The sequence below is a fragment of the Crocodylus siamensis genome, chromosome 1 (assembly GCF_052110815.1).
Source record: "Crocodylus siamensis isolate JL-2025a chromosome 1, ASM5211081v1, whole genome shotgun sequence".
Classification (NCBI taxonomy): domain Eukaryota; kingdom Metazoa; phylum Chordata; order Crocodylia; family Crocodylidae; genus Crocodylus; species Crocodylus siamensis.
This window is the reverse complement of record NC_143395.1, coordinates 143132420-143152731: the sequence shown is the minus strand read 5'-3', so window position 1 is coordinate 143152731 and position 20312 is coordinate 143132420. Positions and strand designations below refer to the sequence as shown.

The 20312-nt window shown below is 41.2% G+C and overlaps 1 protein-coding gene across 1 annotated transcript in view; it reads right to left on the bottom strand.

The window, feature by feature from the left end:
* Positions 1 to 20312, bottom strand: part of RYR2 (ryanodine receptor 2) — an 830495-nt gene that overhangs the window by 41996 nt on the left and 768187 nt on the right. The window contains exons 88-95 of the mRNA XM_090044772.1: positions 18279 to 19582; positions 17815 to 17882; positions 16334 to 16481; positions 14803 to 14889; positions 13151 to 13369; positions 10870 to 11000; positions 7816 to 7858; positions 6477 to 6610 (exon numbers count right to left, since the gene is read on the bottom strand). Coding sequence (XP_089900898.1) covers positions 6477 to 6610; positions 7816 to 7858; positions 10870 to 11000; positions 13151 to 13369; positions 14803 to 14889; positions 16334 to 16481; positions 17815 to 17882; positions 18279 to 19582 — 2134 coding nt within the window. The remainder of the gene's footprint in view (positions 1 to 6476; positions 6611 to 7815; positions 7859 to 10869; positions 11001 to 13150; positions 13370 to 14802; positions 14890 to 16333; positions 16482 to 17814; positions 17883 to 18278; positions 19583 to 20312) is intronic.

Genomic DNA, 20312 nt, shown 5'->3' with positions numbered 1-20312 from the left:
CAGTAATGTAAATATTGTGATTGTTTTTTTCTTGAAATCTAATTCCTAAAAAAGAGAAAGTGGTACAAAAGGAACATGGTTTATTTTTGCAGGGGGAGATGAAGCTCTGATGATTCAGATATCTAATCAAGGGCATATTAGAAGACATACACAATAATGATAATCTATTTCAATACCAAACTCTTTGGGTCATTTGTAACCTTATAATTAGGCCCAATTAGAATAGACCATGTGGCAGGAAGCCACCTTTGTTTCTCCCCAAAATCTCTGTGCTCTGACAATGTGAATAGGATGGGCCCAGCAGAGGAGACCCAGCTTTACCTCACCTCTTTGAGATGGACACATTCCTGAGGGAAGGGGGAAACTTGCTCCCTCTGCCTATGTGACTGGTATCAGCTACCTGGGTAAGGGGCTTCTACCTGGTGAGCTAGAGTCTGCCCAGTAACTAGTGATGTATTTCAAATTGGTTGACCAAGAGCCAACAGGTGCTGGCCTCCATTGGACGAGGTGAATGAGGTCAAAGGGGCTATATAAGTTAAGACTGCCCAGGAGGAGGGGGCAGCAGCCATGCGGGGGACTCAGACTTAGGGAGGAGCTTTACCATCTGCAACTGGCTCTCTCCCCCATACCTCATGAGCTGGGAATGGCCTGCCTCCAGAGGGAATCTCCAACAGCCTCTGGAAGATGCGTGATCAAAAGGCTACCTCAGCCAGACTGTTTTGCTCTATGGGATTTTTATGATATTGCTCAATCTTGTACCCTATTTTCACCCTACCCCTGTAATCAGTAAAGTTCTCCTTTGTGACTGGTGTAGGAGACTTATTGAGGGGTGGGTCTAAATTATGCCTAAGGGGCCCCTTAGGTCTGTAGACTAAGAGAGACTTTCCTTTTTGGCCCCCGACTTGGGGAAGTGCCCCAAGTGCCTGTACTGGGTCAAGTACCCGTAGGACTATTAGGCCTGTGTTTCCCCGAGGACACAGGGCCAAGAGAGTCCCTTCTCAGGGTGGTGGCAGCTTACGTTACCCCCAGGCGAGCAAGTGTGCTCCAGGAGGGGGGTCAGCCGGATGTGAGGCACCCCTAGGGAGGCTCTCAGAGCCTGGAAGGTGGTCGGGCACAGTGACTTGGGTGGCTCAACGCAGGAGCCCCCCATACTGGCCCTCCAAAGAGCACATATTTGGGCAGGATCAGGGGACAAACTAAATTGAGGTTCCAAGATCTAGGTTCTCCTGACATCGTTCTAACTTGGGTAAGAAGTGGGAAGATGTAAATTATGCAAATCCACTTCTAACTCTGTCCTGCACCTGCTCAGCTGTACTGGATGGAATTTACTATGAGAATAGGAACAGCATCAAGTACCTACTTACTTCCTGGCAAATTCTGCAAGTGGAAGTAACAAGCTGTTGTCCAGTTCGTGAAGGGTGTGGAAAGGCAGACTGCCTGAGCAAAGAAGCAAGCAACTCCTTCCACTGCCACCTTCTGCGTGGGCCTGCAAGTCTGGCTCACAACTGAGAGCAGAAGCATCATATTGAACTGGGTTCTTCTGAATGAATACACCTTTCTAACATCCCTTATTCTATTCTTCAAATTACCTAACATCTAAAACAAAATTGGTGTCCCAAATTTAATGTTTTTTAATGTTGACCTTTTTTTTTATGATAAAAATATAAACAAATCAGGAAACAGATAACAAAAATTATTTATTCTATGTGAACACATTCTAAAGCATTTTCATTTACAAAATTATGAAATGCTATTTTGCTTTGTTTCCATCAATTTGATTCTTTATACAACCTTCATCTCCCATGTGGCCCTTGGAAGGTTTCCAGATCCTTGAGGACCTAATACTGGATGAAGATTTTAAAGAAGGAGAAAAGCAAATAGGATTATATTTTTCTTCAGTCACATGTTGCTTTACCCTGTCTGCCTTGAATAATGGATGAATAATGTACAGAGACTGTGCCTTAGGAAGAAAAACCTCAGTCACTTTGAGATGCATGAAAGAAATAAAAAGTGGAGACCAAGCAATTCTTTTTTTTCCGATACCATTTTGGAATGTGGTTCAGGTATCTGGGTTAGAACTGGGGTTGGTTAGCATGCTATTCTATTTGGTTTGTGTGTAGATGACCTTTTTGTATTTGAAATTTCTAAGTAAACTTTGGTTGCTTCTAATCTTTCATTCCTGCACTTTTATCCCTTTGATATGTTAACAAGTAAAGACCCTTATACTTTATAACAAGCTGGAAATAATTCTCTTCCACCAGTTTCCTTTTTTAAGACCCATAGTCACCACACTCATTCTTAATATTGTCCTTAATTAGAGAGTGAAATGCCACTGTAAAATTACAGAGGAAGTTTTTACAATATTCTCTCAGTTAGAGAAAAAGTAAGACTAAATTAGTTATGCTGATGAGTTTTTTAGAATCTTGAGGATAATGGTTAGATTGGTAATTAGTCTGCACAAAAAGCATGAATAATTAACTGATTAAAAATAGTTCTGGACTTCTAAGACATATTGCACAACCTTGTGAACCTACCTATCCAATACCATTAAGAAAGAATAAATGAATCTGGCAGCATTGTGCTAATTTTGAGAGAACATTTCCCCAAATCACAGTGTAGAAACTGGCACAAATCTAACAGTCTTTTCCAGAGAGAGATTCAATTCTGCAATAACTGATATTATTAGGTCAGTAATCGGTCAGTGTAATGAACTGACAGAACCATGAAAAGACAATTATACAAAGCCTACCTTCCTTGTGTGTGGAAACAGCCTTTGCTATTAGCCCATCACCTTCACAAGAACCAGTATTTTCAGTTTCTTTACAAGTGTCACAGTACTCATTACAAATGAAAAGGTAGCCCTTTGTCAAATGCTATTGCTACCTTCTTTTCCCACTGCTCCTCAGGCAGTCTACTGATGCAGAAATATTAACAAGAAGCAGAACTCTGAACTTTTCTGCCTGACTCATCTCAATGTGTATATATCAAAGCTGTTCAAAACAATTACCAGGGAGTGCCAACTAAAGAATAACTATCACTACTATCACTTCACATTTAAGAGGGCCTTTCAGCCGTTAACATTTTTTTCTAGAATGCTTTGCAAATCAAAAGGCAAATCAATAGATGAGCTAATGTGAACAACAGTTCAGTACAATATAAGTGGTAACTTTCTAAGCCTAGTACAAACTAAAACCATAAAGGAAAGTGTGAAGATAAATATTTGCTTGAAAACTTCCCAAGTACCTGAATGAAATTATTTAAAGCTATTTTTGTACACCCCATATCTTGGGGTGCAGATAGAAGAGACTTTTTGTGTGTGATCTGGCCCCTAAAAGTACTCTACAGCTGTATCATAACACTGTGCATGGCTGCAGAGCACTTTTAAAATGGCCAACTGCATGAAAACGTAACCCTCATTAAGTCAGGTAGTAAATGAAGACACTCTAGCTTGGAGTGCCTTACGGAACTTGTATACCAGTGGTCACCAACCAGTGGATCTCGATCCACCAGTAGATCTCGGAGCCTCTTGCAGTAGAACCTGAAGCCTCTTGAAGTCAACCCGAGGCTGGGGTGGGGGACTGAGTGCCTGCGTGCATGCATGCATGCATGCGTCCCAGCCCAGCAGGTCAGTTTACAGGGGAGGGAAGGAATGGGGGCTAAACAGAAGCCCCCGCAGTAAGGGACAGTACTACAGACCCAGGAGCAGGGGTAAGTTGAGTGGGTCCCTGGCTGGGTGGGACTTCCCAAATAATTTTTTCTCCCTTTGCTTCAATCTGCCCCGTCCCCCCTTTTTTTTTTTGGAACAAAGAGCACACTGTTGGCTCATATTCAGTTTATGATTTACTGTAACCCCAGGTCCTTCTCTATAGTACTGCAGCCTAGCCCATCACTCCCCATTCTGTATTTGTTCCTGCAATTATTCTCTTCCAAATGCAGGAGTTTACACTTGTGTCCTTGTTGAATTTCATCTTGTTGACTGCAGGCCAGGTGTCCTGCCTATCCAGGTTATTATGAATCTTAGCCCTGACCCCCCAATGTCTGCAACTCCATCCAACTTGGTGTCATTCACAAATTTGGTAAGCATGCACTCAATCCCATCATCCAAATCATTAATGAAGATGTTGAACACTACCAGAGCCACTTGATACCTCCTCCAACTAGAGAGAGAACCATTAATGACTATGCATCAAGCATAATGATCTTGTAACAGGGTCCCCATTGAGACCCTGTTGCAAAGAGAATAGGGACAGCCAGAAATAATTACACCACGAGGAGGGTGGGCCCCCAGCCCTAAGGAGCCAATGGCGACTAGACTCCAGAGGATAACACGGAGAGGAAGAGGAGGAGGGATGCCTTTGGGCACTGGAGCGGAAGCACCGAGAGGAGCTGCAAGAGAGGATGACCCAGAAAGAAGGATCTGGGAAGTGGGACCCAACCCAGGATCAGAGGGAGCAAAGGGATCCCGAAGCCCAGACACCGACTGACCTGGATACTACAGGGACGGCAGTGAGTAACGAGAGGAGCAGAGCCACACCGCGGATGGAAGCAGACACTGCTATCAAAGTTCGGGGAGGCGCTGGTGAGTTGAAGAGGTGGCAAGAGGGGGAAGGACTCCTACACAGACCCCGGCAGGGTCCGGGGTACTCTAGGATGCCCCAAAGGAGAACACGGCGCTGAGGTCAGGGAGATCAAGGGAGAGCCACAGGGTCTGCACACTGGCTCTGCCAAGGGAAAGCTGCAGGCGGCAGCTGTAACAAGCCGCTAATTGGCTTGTTAGCGGCCAGGAGAGGACTAACCGCGGCCGTAACAAGCTGCTAATAGAGTAATTGGATGAAGGCGGCGCGGCTTTCCTGAACTGTAACTCTAGAACGGGGGCTGGCTTGGAGGCTGGAGACCCCAAGATTATCCCTTCGGACTGTGATCTCCCCCCACCCCGGAGGGGAGTTCCCTGTTAACATCTGCAAACCACTGAATAAAAGCAAAAAGGAGAAGACTAAGTTTATTGCAGTGTGGTACTTCCCACGGGTATTTCCTCTTGTAACTACTACTTCCTCCCTATTTCATTTCTTTAAGATCCAAGTCATGGCAGGTAGGAAATATGAGGATAGAGGGGGTACTCGATGGACATGCTGACAGATCTAACCAGCTATGTATGCACCTTATGGTACTTTTCTCTAGTCTGTATTTCCTTAGCTTCGTAATAAGTGTTGAGAGACACAATATCAAAACCCTTGATAAAGTTAAGGTACAACACATTCACTGCTCTCCCTTCATCCACAGAGCCTGTCACTTCATCATAGAAGGAAATAAGGTTGGTCAGGCATGACTTGCTCTTGCTGAATCCATGAGGGCTGTTCCTGAGCACCCTGCTATCCTCTAGGTGCTTCACAATGAATTCCTTGAGAACCTGATCCACGATCTTTTCAGGTATCCAGGTCAGGCTGACCTCAGATCCTTCTTCTATTTCTTATAAAGGGCAGTTAGTGATGCTTTAAACACGCATTAGCCTATTTTAACGTGCATTAACTAAAAAATATGGGTTTTTTAATAATGCATTAATGCATATTAAAATAGACTAATCAACATTAAAGCACATGTGTAGACACATCCTATGTTTGCCCTTTTCCAGCCATCCAGGACCTCACCTGACCTTAACAAGTTCTCAGAGATGATAGCCAATGGATCCGCAATTACATCAGCCAATTTCTTCAGTACTCAGAATAAAATTACTCTGGTTATTTCACTGTCTAGAAGCTTGGCTTTCCCACATACTTCTGTCTATCTTTCAAACAGAAGGAAAGTATGTACATTAGACAAAACAAGTTAGGAAATATTTCAAAGATCAGACATCTAATTTCTTAACATTCTGTTAAACTTATGACAGCATCTAATACCATCATACGATGTTTTTAGAAGTGGAATATATGGTGAGCATATCACGAGTCATTTTTTTTGGCTGATTCAGACATAATGGACCATCAAAGGAAAATAATGGAATTCCTGGCCCTGTTATCACTATAATTCATTGCATCTCCGGGAATATTGTTCACTCAAGCATTAACATAACAAAATAAGTCCATAGCTATAAGGTGTAATGCAATCTTGTGAATCATGAGTGACTGGTGCCTCCTGAATCTGGCAAGGCACCTGCATAAGCTGCCAATGGCAGCAGCCCTGTGGGGGGACGGGGGGGCACTGGCCCTACCAACAGCATCAGTATCAGCCATTGGGGGGGCACTGACCCCATCACGGGGGCATGTGCACCCCCCTGCACTCCCTACCAGTTGCTTAGGTATGATTTCCATGTGCTACATCTTTTTACATCTCTGTCTGCTCTTCATTACATTTTCTACAACATAAAATCAAGAACACATTTCTGAATAATAATTTAAGAACAGCCACGATGCTCAAAGCTGAATGATAATATTTAAATGCTTGATCTTAACAGATAAAAGAAAATGGAAGGAAGTACATACACAGCAGATAAGGAGCTATCTTTCTTTGGTTTCTTTTTTTCTCTGGCATCACTAAAATCCAGAGCAGCTTTGTCCATTCCTAGCAACTCGCTGATTCTGTCACGGCCATAAAACTCACCATACTTATCCATAACCTAAAAGATAAGAAGTATATAATTCAATAGAGTCAGGTGGTGAGAAATATGGTTACTTTTTCCTTACTCTGATTTCTTTTTAAGAATAAACTTATCTTGCAGTTAATTGCTCTACTTGTATTTAGTAAAGCTGGTTATTATACCTAATACATTTGGAATATTTTTAAGAAAAAGGACTACCTTTTATGTAAGAATGTACATAAAAAAATGTTGCTTTTTTAACTAACTCTAATACTTAATTTTATAAACACATTTTAATGAAACAGTTATAATATAGAAAATATATATCATAACAATAGAATATATAACAACATATATAAATAAAAAGAAACAACATATTTTATTAGAAACAGTTACTGATTTAGATGAATCCATATAACATCCCAAAGTATCAGTCCATTGTCCTTAATAATGTTCTAGAGCTTTCATGAATGCCCCATAACCTGAAGTAAATTTTCAAAACTCCGATTTCTTTGACATCAGCAGAGATGGAATGATAAGCTGGACTGAAAGAGGAGTTAAATCTATCCCGGCAATATTAGCAGTCCTTTTTTGGTGTTTACCAAATTGCCTAGAAAGATTTTTTTGTAGTAAATTATAAAATATTTAGGAAGATCAATTTCATTACAGGGAATTTGGGAAGACTGACAATGATGTTTACAAGAAACTAATTCCAGCATTCATAATAAAGGCATTACCATTACTCTGTAATATTTTCTATCTTAAATGGCAAATCTTCTCTAAACAGGGGTGTGTATGAGTACACACAAGAGTACACACATACCCCCACATGCATATAATTTAATATATAGAATGCATGCAAGTATGTATATGTGTGGGTATATATACACACATCACACTTACGTGCCAAGATTTCATAGATATGTGCTGAATACATGCATTTTATCAAAGAATTCTCTCAAGCTCTCTCTAAATTACATTTAAAAATCTTAAAATCAAATCCTAATATATTCATTCATAAGTACAGATGTGTGTGTGGGTATGTGTGTAGTTGCACACACAAATAAGGTAAGTAATTTGAACTGATATAAATTGGTAAATATGATAATGAATAATTTATATCCAGATAAAGTTCAATGAATTATGCCATTCTGTAGCATACCAAATATTAAAACAAAACTAAAAAAAAAAAAAAAAACAGCCTAAACTGCAAAGTCTACTAAAATGTTTTTAAAAAGTATTACCTTTCTTTTAACAAATTTGTCCCAATAGTTGTTAGGAAATGACCTGAAAAATTTAGATAAGAAATGATGCTTTAGAACAACGTTCTCAACCTTTTTAGACTCAAGGCACCCATCATTAAACTAACCATCTGGGAAAGGGAATTGGCAAGAGGGGCAGGCAGCAGGAATGAAAGGCATAGGCACAGTGGGGGCAGGCAGGGAAGCAAGGCATGGGGGTCTGGCCCCTTGCCCTTCACTACAGCTTTCTCTGAACAGCTATGATGGGGCTGTGGTCCTCCAATAATTAGATTACCTACATAGAAAATGATAGCAAATTTAAAATGTTTTTAAATCCAAAGTCACCTGCATTTTGGATAAATATGGTATTATTACTGGTTAGTGGTGGTAGTTGTAATTGGTGCCCATACACATGCTCTGATGTGTTCTAATTAGAACACTCTAGCATTGCTGCAGTAGCACATGTATAAGCCCTCGAGAGTTCAAAAATGGTCTGTGGAGTGCTGTAACTAAAGCTTATCAAATGGGCTTTAGTTAGAACATCCTGGGACATTTGTAAATGTGCAGGGGCTTAATACATGTGATATTGTGCTGTTTTAACTAGAGCAGCTCTCTGGGAACCACTCTAATTAAAGCACCCCCACCCCTGAGCTTGTGTATAGGAACCCAATGATGTCAGTAGTAATATTACTGTAGTTCCTATCACCATTGCCCTGGATCTCACTGGGGTAGGCACTATACAAACACTGAATAAAAAAAACAGTTCCTGTCCCAGTGGGCTAACTCTTTGACTGAAAAAAAAACAGATGGATACAGACACAGGGGGATGGAGTGAGAACTAACAAAACAATACTGGTAAGCATAATGGAGAGTTGTATCAGTGCACTACTGCAACAGCATTTTTTTTCATAGCCACTAGTAAAAGGAAGAGCTTTGAAGAGGGGCTGAAGGAGGCTAACGAGGTTACGTTGTTGATGTTTACAGTTGGATTCTTCCAAGCATGAAGGGCTACATGTCAGAAAAAATTAAAGATGCTTGTTTGAAAAATCTAACAAGCAGGTAACAGAGATAAATTGTGGGCCAACTGGAGATGGAATTTGACAGTCTGATACTGAAGGAAAGAAGACAGATGAGATTGGGATAGACTATGCAAAAAATTAAATCATGGGGCAAAGAAAATGATAGAGGTTTAAGATAGTGACCAGCATCTGTGAGACAACACAGAGACACTGAGTCAGTGCTGGCAGGCCAGTGTGTTTCTCCTTGTCAGAGATGGGCTTTGTTGGGCTGAGCAGGATTTGTATCTCAATCTTTTCTTTCCAGGTGTTTTGAAACTAGGAGATATATATATAGTCATATAATTGCTTTTGCCTTTGACTGCTCTGTGTGCCTTCTGTCTTTGGAGAATGAATGACTGTAGCAGGCTCTGAGTAGTTGGGGGCCACAGACCATGCCACATGCCCCCTCTTCCTTGCTGCACTGCCACACTGTGCTATGCTCCCATGCTTCATTCTCCATCCCCCATAGCACCATATGGCAAGTTACCCCTGCTGGACCATACCAGCTTGCCAGGTACCCCCAAGTGTCCTGGCTTCCTTAACCCTGTGGGCCATGCCATGCCAAGAGACATGGAAAGAGGCAGGAAGCAAAAACTGGATGGGACCTCAGAGACCCAGCAGTAGGAGAGCAGTGAAGAAAGAGATGTCCAGACTGGCAGCCCAGAGACCACACTTTAACTTCTATGGGGCAGATGCAGCCTGTAGGCTGCCGGTTGTGACAGTCCAGGTTTGTTTTGAAGATGCTGTTTTGGAAGTTGCCCTAATCAACTGGTTGCCAAGACTGGCTTACCAGGGGGCAAACAGAGTTGGGTCTGGCAAGTTAGCATAACTGAGAAATAGTAGGGAGCCAGAGACCCAGTTGGAGCAGAGTTGAACTGTGTGGACCTGCTCAGAATAAGGTGTGGGAATCCAGGCCCTTCTCCTAAGGAAATCATTTGAGAAGTCTACAGTGGTGTAAAATTAATGTAATACTGTAAGGCAGTAGTTCCCAAACTCTGACAGATTGCTCATCACCAATTTAAATTGATAAAACCTTAAGTACCACCATGTTGGTTTGGTGGGGAGGGAGCATAGGTTACTTTGGGGGGTTGTGTATATGTGGGGGGTTGTAGGGGCAGGGTCTGGGAAGGTGGGATTTGTGGGATGTGAGAGTGGGTGGGGGGTGTGCGGACCCCCTGCACTCATCCCCACGGTGCAGCAGCAGGCAGGGGTACTCGGGGCACAACTCCAGCCAGTGCTGCACATTGCAGCAAGGGGCGCATCCTCCTCTGGGTATCACCGGTGTCCCCCTCACTCTCTGAGCATGGGAGGGAAGCCCCATGTGCTAGAGTCAGCTGCCTTCCCCACCACCCAGGGAAAGGCACCTGGGGCTTCATTCACATGCCATGCAGCCCCAGCAGGGAAAGCAGCCAGCTCCAGTGTGAGGGGCTTCCCTTCTATGCCCAGTGAGTGAGAGAGCCTCGTGTGTGTGGAGAGTGCTGGCGATACAGATGGCCCAGTAAAGGCTTTGCCCTTCACTTCAATGTACAATGCTGGCCAGAGCCTCACACCACTGGGAACCTGCACCAAGCACAAGTGCCCCATGCACCCCATCTGCTGCTGCTGTGTACCACCACCAGGTTGTCTGTGTACCACTGGTGGCAAGTGTACCACAGATTGGGAACTGCTGCTGTAGGGCAACAGCAGGACATGTTAATGAATACCATATGTGTGAATGAGTACCACAGTAGCCAGAAAGGATTTTATTTCAATTTTTTTCTTTCAGAAAAAAAATAATATTAAAGATTCTAGCCTTCAGAGCATGGCAGGCTAAAAATGATGGTATACATTAGATGCTATGGATACTTAAAGATTTTTAATTCCTCTGCTGCAAAATTAAACCTCATCAGCATTGTTCACTTCCTACAAACATGGTAGATAGATAAGTAACTATTCAAACTGAGTCGACTACAGAAAATTCTTTACACAATTGTTAAAACTACATTAAATATATACTCACTGTGTATTGATAACAAGTCTATCCCACTGCCCTTTAATATCATCCTCTGATGGCTGTTCTGTAATGTATAACCCATCAAATTCTAATTTTCTTGCAACTTCTTTTTCTCGCTTAAAAATAACCAGTGGAACCTGCAATTGAAAAATCAACATATTAAATATGAGCGAAAATTTTCTGACAGCTCTGAGAACTACTCTTTTAAGAACAGCTGGTTGCTGGGAAAAATGAAATGCAAAGATTGAATGAAGTTTAATAACTCTCAGAAGGAAAAATTATAAACTGTTCCATAGTCACAGTAATTTATAGAACAGGTTTTCAAGCAATCAAGAATTCGGCTGATGCCAGCACAGATCATTTTGTACCATGCAACCTCTTTAAAATAATGAGGTCATAACATAAACCCTAGGACATTCATTCAAATGCAGGGATAACTCTAATGGCATAGAAGCAATATAAGGGTTTGTGTATCAGCCAGAAGAGCAGAGTAGAAAGAATATGGTTAAAAAAGGGAGCTTATATGCAATGTTCCCTAAGATTGCTGAGTGGCATTATTGCAACCAAACACTGGTAAAGGCTATGAGGTTAAGGTAATTTGGAGGATGCAGAGAAAACAGCATCCAGAGCAGCAGGGGGATCAGAGCAATTGAGAAGATGGCTTTAAATCACTTTTGCACACCCTCCCCTTCAACTGTGTTTTGCAGATTTCTCCTGTACCTGAGGATCTAGGCTGTAAGGATCTAAAAATCCTATCCTAGAACAAAATTGCCTGTGAGAGCCGAGTCACAGTCTGAAGATATGCCTTCCATTGGGGCTGGATGAAGCTGACAGATCTTCAAGTTGTATTTGAATGGTCTTTCCTCTGGTAACAGTTACTGACAAAGGCACAATGTGACTGCATTAATGTAGACTGTGGGCTATTTTATTCTCTTTTATTTTGAAAAGTGCTTCTCCTAAGCTTCTTAAATTATTTCTGAACTCCTCAAAATGCACCCATTCTGCAACTGACTTCTTACCACAAATGGTAGCATACAGCAAGACAGTATTATGTTGAAACTACAGCAATTAATACTGTATTCATTAACACTGATGGTACTTAGACTATATATACTAACTGTAATCCAATTCTTATTTGAAGATGTTTAAATAAAAGAAATGAAGTACATTTAATTCAGTCTCAATCTAAAAGCAATCTCTGGATACCAAAACATCACAGACAACAGCAGAGGAAGGTTTATTATTATTGCTATTTTGAAAACAATTTTCCATCAGCCAAAGGCAGAAACTAGAAATGTTCTTTTTTGAGGAAACGTCTTCTCTTTGGGGCCTTGGAAAGTGGAGAAGTGGGAAATCATTACAGCAAATAGCTACTTCAATGGTTTTTTAAATTCATCTTTAGCCAGAGGATAAATATAAAAAGTTAATTCTCAAAGCAGTTTCACACATCTCACACAGAAAAAAAGAAAATCAAGTCTCAAAACTAGGATTTGGAGATAGTAGTCTGCATACCAGATAACATTCACTCACGGAAAATGTATTTTAGCATTTACTAATCTGTGGAGGCACTGAACTACTGAGGGAAATCAGTCACTTTTGACTGCAATGTGTGATCATTTGTCTTGGATGTAAAAGCAGATTACATCTTTTTTTGGCCAAGGAAATATAGCAGTCATTAAAGACAGCTGGAAAAAATAGGGCTGAATAATTGCCTACAGCATAAAAAGAAAAATGTTATCAATGCACCTTCTTTGATAGTGCAGTTGTTCTGTTGCCTTGTGTTTCTGCTAAAACAAGACTGCCAGACTAGGTAAAGGATAATAAGCAGCGATTTTCCACACCCACTGGAGATCCAGTAGAAATACAACAGAGCTCTGGCAATACACTGTTCTCCAACAGAACTGTTGACTATGTGCAACACTGCCACTGTGGTCCAGTTTCCACTGCTCATATGTATCCCTTCCACTTCCATGTGAAAATCAGATATAAGCCCTCTTGCAAAACACTGTGGCATGAACATACATGGCTACTGTGGAGTCTATGAAAGCAAGCTAAATGTTACAAAATCTGCCTTGCTCACAGGGCAGGCTATCCTTTCTGAATTTGTGTGGGGTTTACATTACAACCAGCTAGTATAGATAGGATATCCAAAAGACAGTGTTTCTTCATATACTGCCTCACCCTATTGATGCAAAATCTCAATAATTTTGCCCCACTACATTTCACCGGGGAAGGGGGACACAGAGACATGGGACACAAACAATATTCAACTCCTTAGGCCTCTTACTTTCAAACAGTAGTATCCAATGATGCAGAAAAAGGAGATGACAGTGTGTAGGATAGCCAAGATCCGTAGTGTGGGCTCCATATACCCACTGCTTTCTTCAAGCACATAGTGCACCGTGATAATCCTGTGAGAGCCACTTTCTAGGCTGTTTAATTTGGAGTTTTCACCAGCATGAACCACATGAACTTCCTTTTCTTCTGTCACGGAAGATGTGGAGACCTGTTCAAATCACTTAAAGTAAGTGGGACAAGTATTCATTTGACAGGCGTTTCACATTTTTAAAGGCTGGGTACCATAAATCAAGAAAGTCATACTAGGGGAGGCAAGAAGAGATTTGACTGTGAAGAAATCTCCATAAGGCATTCCATCCTCTCCATGGTATTGTACTGAGATGAATGTTTTGCCCTCCCTCACCACCCCAGTAAAGCTGCCACAAACTTGACTCTCTGCCTGGGATCCATTAGAGGCCAAAACCATCTTGATGGAAGCCCTATGCCTAGACTGTACCTCTGGCTATGCTGCTTGGAATCTCTGGGCATGTCCAGATGAGCACGGCTATGCAGTACGTGGAGCTGGAAACACATTTGCAGTGCCACGCACCGCACGCTTGGGTGTTCTTCTCTGTGCTGCAAAGGACATGCTGCCTAAGCATGCACTGCTCTGTTTTTTTTCCCCACGGTTTTTTTTGACAGCCTGGATATCTCGGGGGGGGGGACAACCTGAGCAGCGCACACTCGGGCAGCATGTGCTACTGAAAAGCAGACCCAGGCTGCCCAGAGCCATACCGCGGCTGCTGGCCACGCTCTACCGGGCAGGATCAAGGCTGCTGAGGCTAGCACAGTGCTGGACCAAGCCTCCCCAACCACCCCAGGGTAACTTGCTGCATGCCAAAGTGTGCGTGGCATGGGCGTTCCCCAGGGAGAAGCAGCTGCGGCACAAGGTGTACCATTGCTACTTGTCCCTGGGGAACCAAATGTTCATGCTCATCTGAACATGCCCTCTGGCAAAAAGGCTATGCCAGGATTTGGTTCAGGTCTCGCAGCATCCATTTACCCTACAGAGCTATCAGTGAAAAAGTGACTATATTAAGTACACTCCATATCTTCTTTTAGGCTAGTTTATATATCCCTTCAACTAATTCCACTCTGTCCCTGCCAACTCTGGGTTATGCAGGAGATTGCTTTGTTCAAGGAAAAGGGGAAAGAAGACTCCATGGACAGATTCAGGCGCCACTATGTACCTACATGCACTCACTCACTCTCTCTCTCTCTCTGTGGGGGAGGGAGGTGTGGAGGTGGGTGGGTGTTTGGTTTTGCTTTGTAAGAAGAAACATATATTTATATAGATCTAAACTTGATTTCTTCTAAGCTAGATTTCAGGCATATGTAGCATAATTTGCATTAGATTCTTCCACTTTTTGGACTTCTAGAAAAAGCATCTAACAGAAATGTGTGTAGAGTACAAACTTAATAAGATTAGCAATCAATACCTTTGAAATATGAAGCAGACACTGAACCCCTAAGGCTGTGCAATCTTTGGCTAGTTTTAGTGGGAATTTAGATTGCTACTTTGGGTATGCTACCTCCTACATCTTTTGCATTAATGCAACTATTCACTACCAGGACAGAATAGTAATAATATGATAAATTTACCTTATAGAAGAGCAAGATGAAGTTGATGGCAAAAGCAACAAACAAAGCCAACATCCTCATGTTATAAAAATTACGAGCAAAATAGTTCTGAAAAGAAATATAATAAAACAAATAAAGCTTGTTTGTTTAGGAATAAATTTATATATCTGATTTCTCCACCCATGATAAACACTAAAGATTATTTTTAAGAAATATGATTGTATTAATTAGAGAGATTTACTATTAAGCCTGCTGCTCAAGAATGCTTCTTCTCTCAATCCCCTCCAAAAATTGCTTGAAATGAAATAAGTGAAGGTTTGACTCAAAGCCTAGACTTTGAGAACTGGAGAAATGTGGATAACCTGGGGTATGTCTGTCATGCAAACAACTTATAAATCACAAAGAAGGAAGGGCTGGGATCCCAGGAGGTCATCTAGTCCAACCCCCTGCTTAAGGCAGGATCATCCCTGTTCAACTAGGTTAGACTAGTGTTTTTCTAACCTGTTCTTAAAAAGTTTGGGACCAATTAGTTAAGAGCTGTGAGAGCAAGGTACAAGCCCTGGGTATTATGGGTATTAAAACAGTCATCCCCAACCCCACATGAGTCTTTGCTGTGCCAGGCAGTAGCAGCTGGGTGCACAAATACCACAGTAGCAGCCAGGGAAGGCCAGGCAGAAACAACAAGGGTCTTTGACTCTTGGGGAAAGTAAGACTGATCACCCTCCTCACCGAGCCCTTGTCCTCCCTCCAGGGTGCAAGGTTTTGCCCAACATGAATAATCTTTTATATATGCCTCTAACTTATCCCACTTCACTGGCACTTGCTCCCCACACCCACCAAAGTGCAAAACCTGCCTTGGACTACAGATATGGAATCAAGGAACCATTTGTCAATCCCATTAATGGTACTGGCAAAGCCTTTTAAGCATGTCAGTTGCTCACTCCTCCTTACCCTGAGAGACTAATAAAACATATTTGCAAGGGAAGACACTGCCATGCTTCCAAACTCATCGAATGTTTCTCTTAACTCTGAAATCCCTCCATTCTAATTCACCTTTGGGCTGCTTACCTATTGGGGGTTGATTCACAGTTGTGAACATTCGTGAAAAAAGTATTTGTGCAGTGTTTCCCATCAGAAACATGGAAAATACCAATCCTTTCACTGCAGCCACAAAACTGCATTTGCATGTGCAAAGTAAGTAGCAGCATGAACAAACACATGTGCACAAAAAATACCAGGTTTGGTAGACATAAAACACTATGCATGCTTCTCAAATGCATATCTTGTCCCCAGCTTTGAAGTGGATCCATAATGGTTTTTTTTTTCCTACAAATGCTCCATTTGCCTAATAAATTCAGATTTTTCAGTATTATTTTAATTATGCTCTTCCTTTTTTTTTTCCTTTTGGAGTACATCAGACATACAAAAAACAAGTGAACAAAAATCAGAGAAACAGCTGCACAGGCATCTTGTTCAGGACTACATGACAAGTGCCTGGAAAACATGCCTAATCAACATGCAAGTACAACATCTAATGTAAAGAACATCTTACAAGAAGTTTCTGTTGATATGCTATGATTTTCTTCCAAAAGGCTGATTCTTGAACTTCTGGTTCTCCGTATCTGTGTGTATGAAGCTGTCTCAGCTTCTGTTTCCCTTTTTCATCTTTAGTTTTCTCTTCCTTTTCTCCATCTTCACCCCTGAAAAAATAAAAAAACCCACAATTTTTGGCAGAGTCACTAAAGATGATCCTAAAATCTGTTATATATGTGTGCATGTCTATAATCCTACTGTACCCTATCCACTCATGGAGCCCAATTAGCTTTGATGAAGCATGAGGGAGAAGGAGAAGGAGAAGGAGAGCTTCCTCTTAGATTCAAAAGCACTTAGGATATTTTGTGAATGATTTCCCATCCCCTTAGTAGACTCCTTTTGTAAACTGCTGCAAGGAGACCAGGTTCCCCAGCTCCTGGCACTTCCTGGGTGGCCAGCTTCTTAAGCTGCCAGGACTTTCCCTACCAGCCTACCAACCCAATGAAAAAAAAGTCTTGCCCTGAAAAAGAAATGTTTGCATTACCAGTCTTTTGTTCAAGTTTGGAATGAAAAAATAATCAGAAATGTGAACTTTTTCACAGGTTGAAAATTCCCTTTCCCTGTTCCTAAACAGCTCTATAAAAATGAGTTTTCAGGTTTTTAGTTCTGAGACTTTAACATGAGAATTTCAAAATACAGTTTTTTCCACTGCTGATCTTTTCAATGCAAATGTCACCTATGGCTTTTATCCCACCATCCCATACCCATCAAATGCCCTAACTGTTCTCTACCCAGCCTAACCTCCACCTTTCCTGTGAGATGGAAAATGTCATTTATCACACAATAAAAATGGAAAACTTTGGTACATAATAAAATAAAGTGCATTCAGGACAGGAATCATTAAAAAAAACAGATATAAAGGTTTAGACTTTATATTTTAACTTAAACTGAGCTTCTACAAAATTGTCATATCAGTACACTAGAGACAATTGGGGGTGCTGGATAGAATTTATGTCTAGATTTAGGTAGAATATGTGGAGCCTTGAATACAAAAGTTCTATATACCATTGGGAATCTCAACTTGGCCTGGAAATTTAGCAGTCATGAATCTGGGACTGCATGGGGAAGGAAAGTAGGCAGCACAACCCCATCTGTAAATCACAGTCATCAAAAGACTTACCATGAAGTAGCAACACTAAAAACACTGCCTGTTGTTTGTGGTATCATATGAATACAGTGATCATAACTGGAAGAATGGACTCAGTCAAAGAGCTGCATAAAACCTCTATGTCATTTCAATTTTATGTTGGCTTCACTGCATTGGAATGTGAGCGCTCCTTTGTCAGTCTCGAATTGGGGAGGATGATGGGTAAAGAAAATCCTACATTCAGAGTGTGAGATGTCTTTCTGACACAACAATAAAAGGGCGATGCTCTAAGAGTAAACAAACCTTATTTTTCAGTAAAGCAATGTAGGCTTATGGCCTAGAGTTATACATACTCTGCCTTTTCAGGTTCAGATTTAGTTTCTTCCTTCTCATCCTTTTCATCTTCTTTCACCTTCTGCTCCTTGAGTGAGTCAGATAAAGAAAATGTTAAGCAGTATTATACAGTACAAAACCTTCAAAATATGGTTAAAGGCAACATGGTCACAGTACTGAATATTAAGGAAGATATTTTAACTGATGCCACACTAAGTGAAAATGACACTTCACTTTGCATTTATAAAACACATTTTGATTTAAAAACAAAACAACAAAACTTATACACAGGTCAGACTTTGGGGCTTAAATTTTGTAACCTCAGAAAGACTACATATTTTGACAATTCAATGCGATTCTTTAGGAAGCACAGCACACTTAAGAAAAGAAGCCAAAGCCTCACAAATATAGTTGCAAGTTTTAATTGAAGCAGACAAGTGAATTTAAGTGAAAATATTGCAAGTAAATGGATAGAGTTTGTTACCTGGACTTTTTCTTGCACCTCAGGTAATGGGAGCAATGAAGGAGTGCTCAATAAATCACTCAGACCAGCATTTGGGTTGTGAGGGATCAGCTTATACTGGCCTCCTTCTCTTTTCAAGTCCAAGCCAAATATGTCTGAGAGTAGGTCACCATCATCTGACAAAGCTGTTAGATCTGTCAGATCTTCTGCAGGCAGTGCAGTTTCCGTGGGTTTCCTCTCTCCTTCTTCCCCTTCCCCACGCACTTCATCCTGAGTGGGATCTGGCATATTAGCTAAAAGTTCAGCCACCTTGATCTTCTTAGCCCCTTCTACTAGGCTTCCACCAAGTAATAAACTGTACATGATGCGAAAGAAGCCCCGGAAAACACTAGATGTGAAATGGAGTAAGCCCATCAAAATACTCCAGTAGGAAGAAAACAAAGCCATAACCATATCCTTCATGGTCATTTTCTTCATCTTCTTCATCTGCTTCTTTAGACTCTTCACACTGAGCATTTTCATGAGAGTCATTATGTTATACTTGAGGGCTACTAAAGCTGACTTTACAGTCACTAGGGAGAAAAAGCCCATTCTAGGGTCCTGTTCCTCCAGCTTATCTTTCTCATTCTCTTCTTTATTTGCTGATCTCTCACTCAAATCTGATTCAGAGATCTGAGCAGCCAACTGCATTTCAAAGATAGTATCCTCACAGAAATTAACAAAAAGCTCCATCTTTTCTTTCTCTCCACCTTCATTTACTACATCAAATATAAACTGTCGCTTTGACTCTTTAACCTGAGGCTTCTCCCACTGAGTCCGACTTGACTCACTTATTTCAAAATAAACTCGCTCAATGCGCTTTGCACTGCCCATGATTTCTATGCGCCCAAGAAAGGGCTGAAAATAATTCAGAACACTCTCTGCTAGCTCAAGGAAAGTCTGCAAGCGAGTGTCATGGGGCATGTGCTCTGACAGGTTTGTTAAGAGAACAGCAACATTGAAACCAATGTCTTTAGCAGGTTCATGGAACCGTTTCACAAATTCTTCATAGTCCAGAGTCTCATTCTCATCTGGCTCAGCACAAGACAGCAGAAACTCTGTTTCAGATTGGGTGTAATGCTTATGGCTTTCCATTGCCTTTTGAAAGTCCCTCTTTGAAATTACACCTTTGCCATCAGGGTCATATTCCTTGAATGCATCAGAAGAAGTTAAATCTTTTAGTTTTAAGAACATATCAAAAAACTTCAGAATCATCTCTACGTTGTTGGACGATTCTACCAACATGTCAACCATTTGCTTGCCGATAGTTCCATTCACAACATTACCTGAAGGTGGTGAAATTCAATTAGTCATCAGTGGTAATGCTTTAATAATGGGTGAAAGAATAAGAGAGCAAACAGACCTGAAAAGGACCTCAGAAGGCCATCTAATTCAGCCCTCAGGTCCCAGCTGTATCATCCCTATCTAAACCATTCGATACAAGTGTTTGTCTAACCTGTTCTTAAGACCTTCCCAACAGAGAATCATATGGTAAGATTTAAACATTTCTGACTGACAGTCACAATCAGAACGTCAGTGTAAAAGTATGCAGATTAATATCTAAAAATGCTATCCTTACATATGGAGAATCAATGTCAGAAGTAACTGTTAACATTTCTTTTAGAAGGAGAAAAATATCAAGTCCTAAAACATCTAAGACTACCTTCACATTTAATAGAATGCAAAATAGGAGATTTAATTAGGAATAACACTGAGGATATGCCTAGACTGAAGTTACTCTAAGTAGTATGGAGTTTATACTGTAGTCGTAAATAGCTAGTTTTAAACCAGCAAGGCCAGGCACATGTATTAGTCCAGCTGCAGCAACAAGGAACTGAGCACAAGCTATCAATCTAAGTTTCCTTTCTTCTTTTTGTAGCCTCTGTTTTTGCAGCCTCTGTTGACCTCTATACTACCACAGGTAGACTGTTACCAGTACCTGACTGAGCGAGTTGAAATCAACCCAAAGTTTATACATACTTCCAGATTCTTCTTGCCATTTCTCTCAAGAACTTA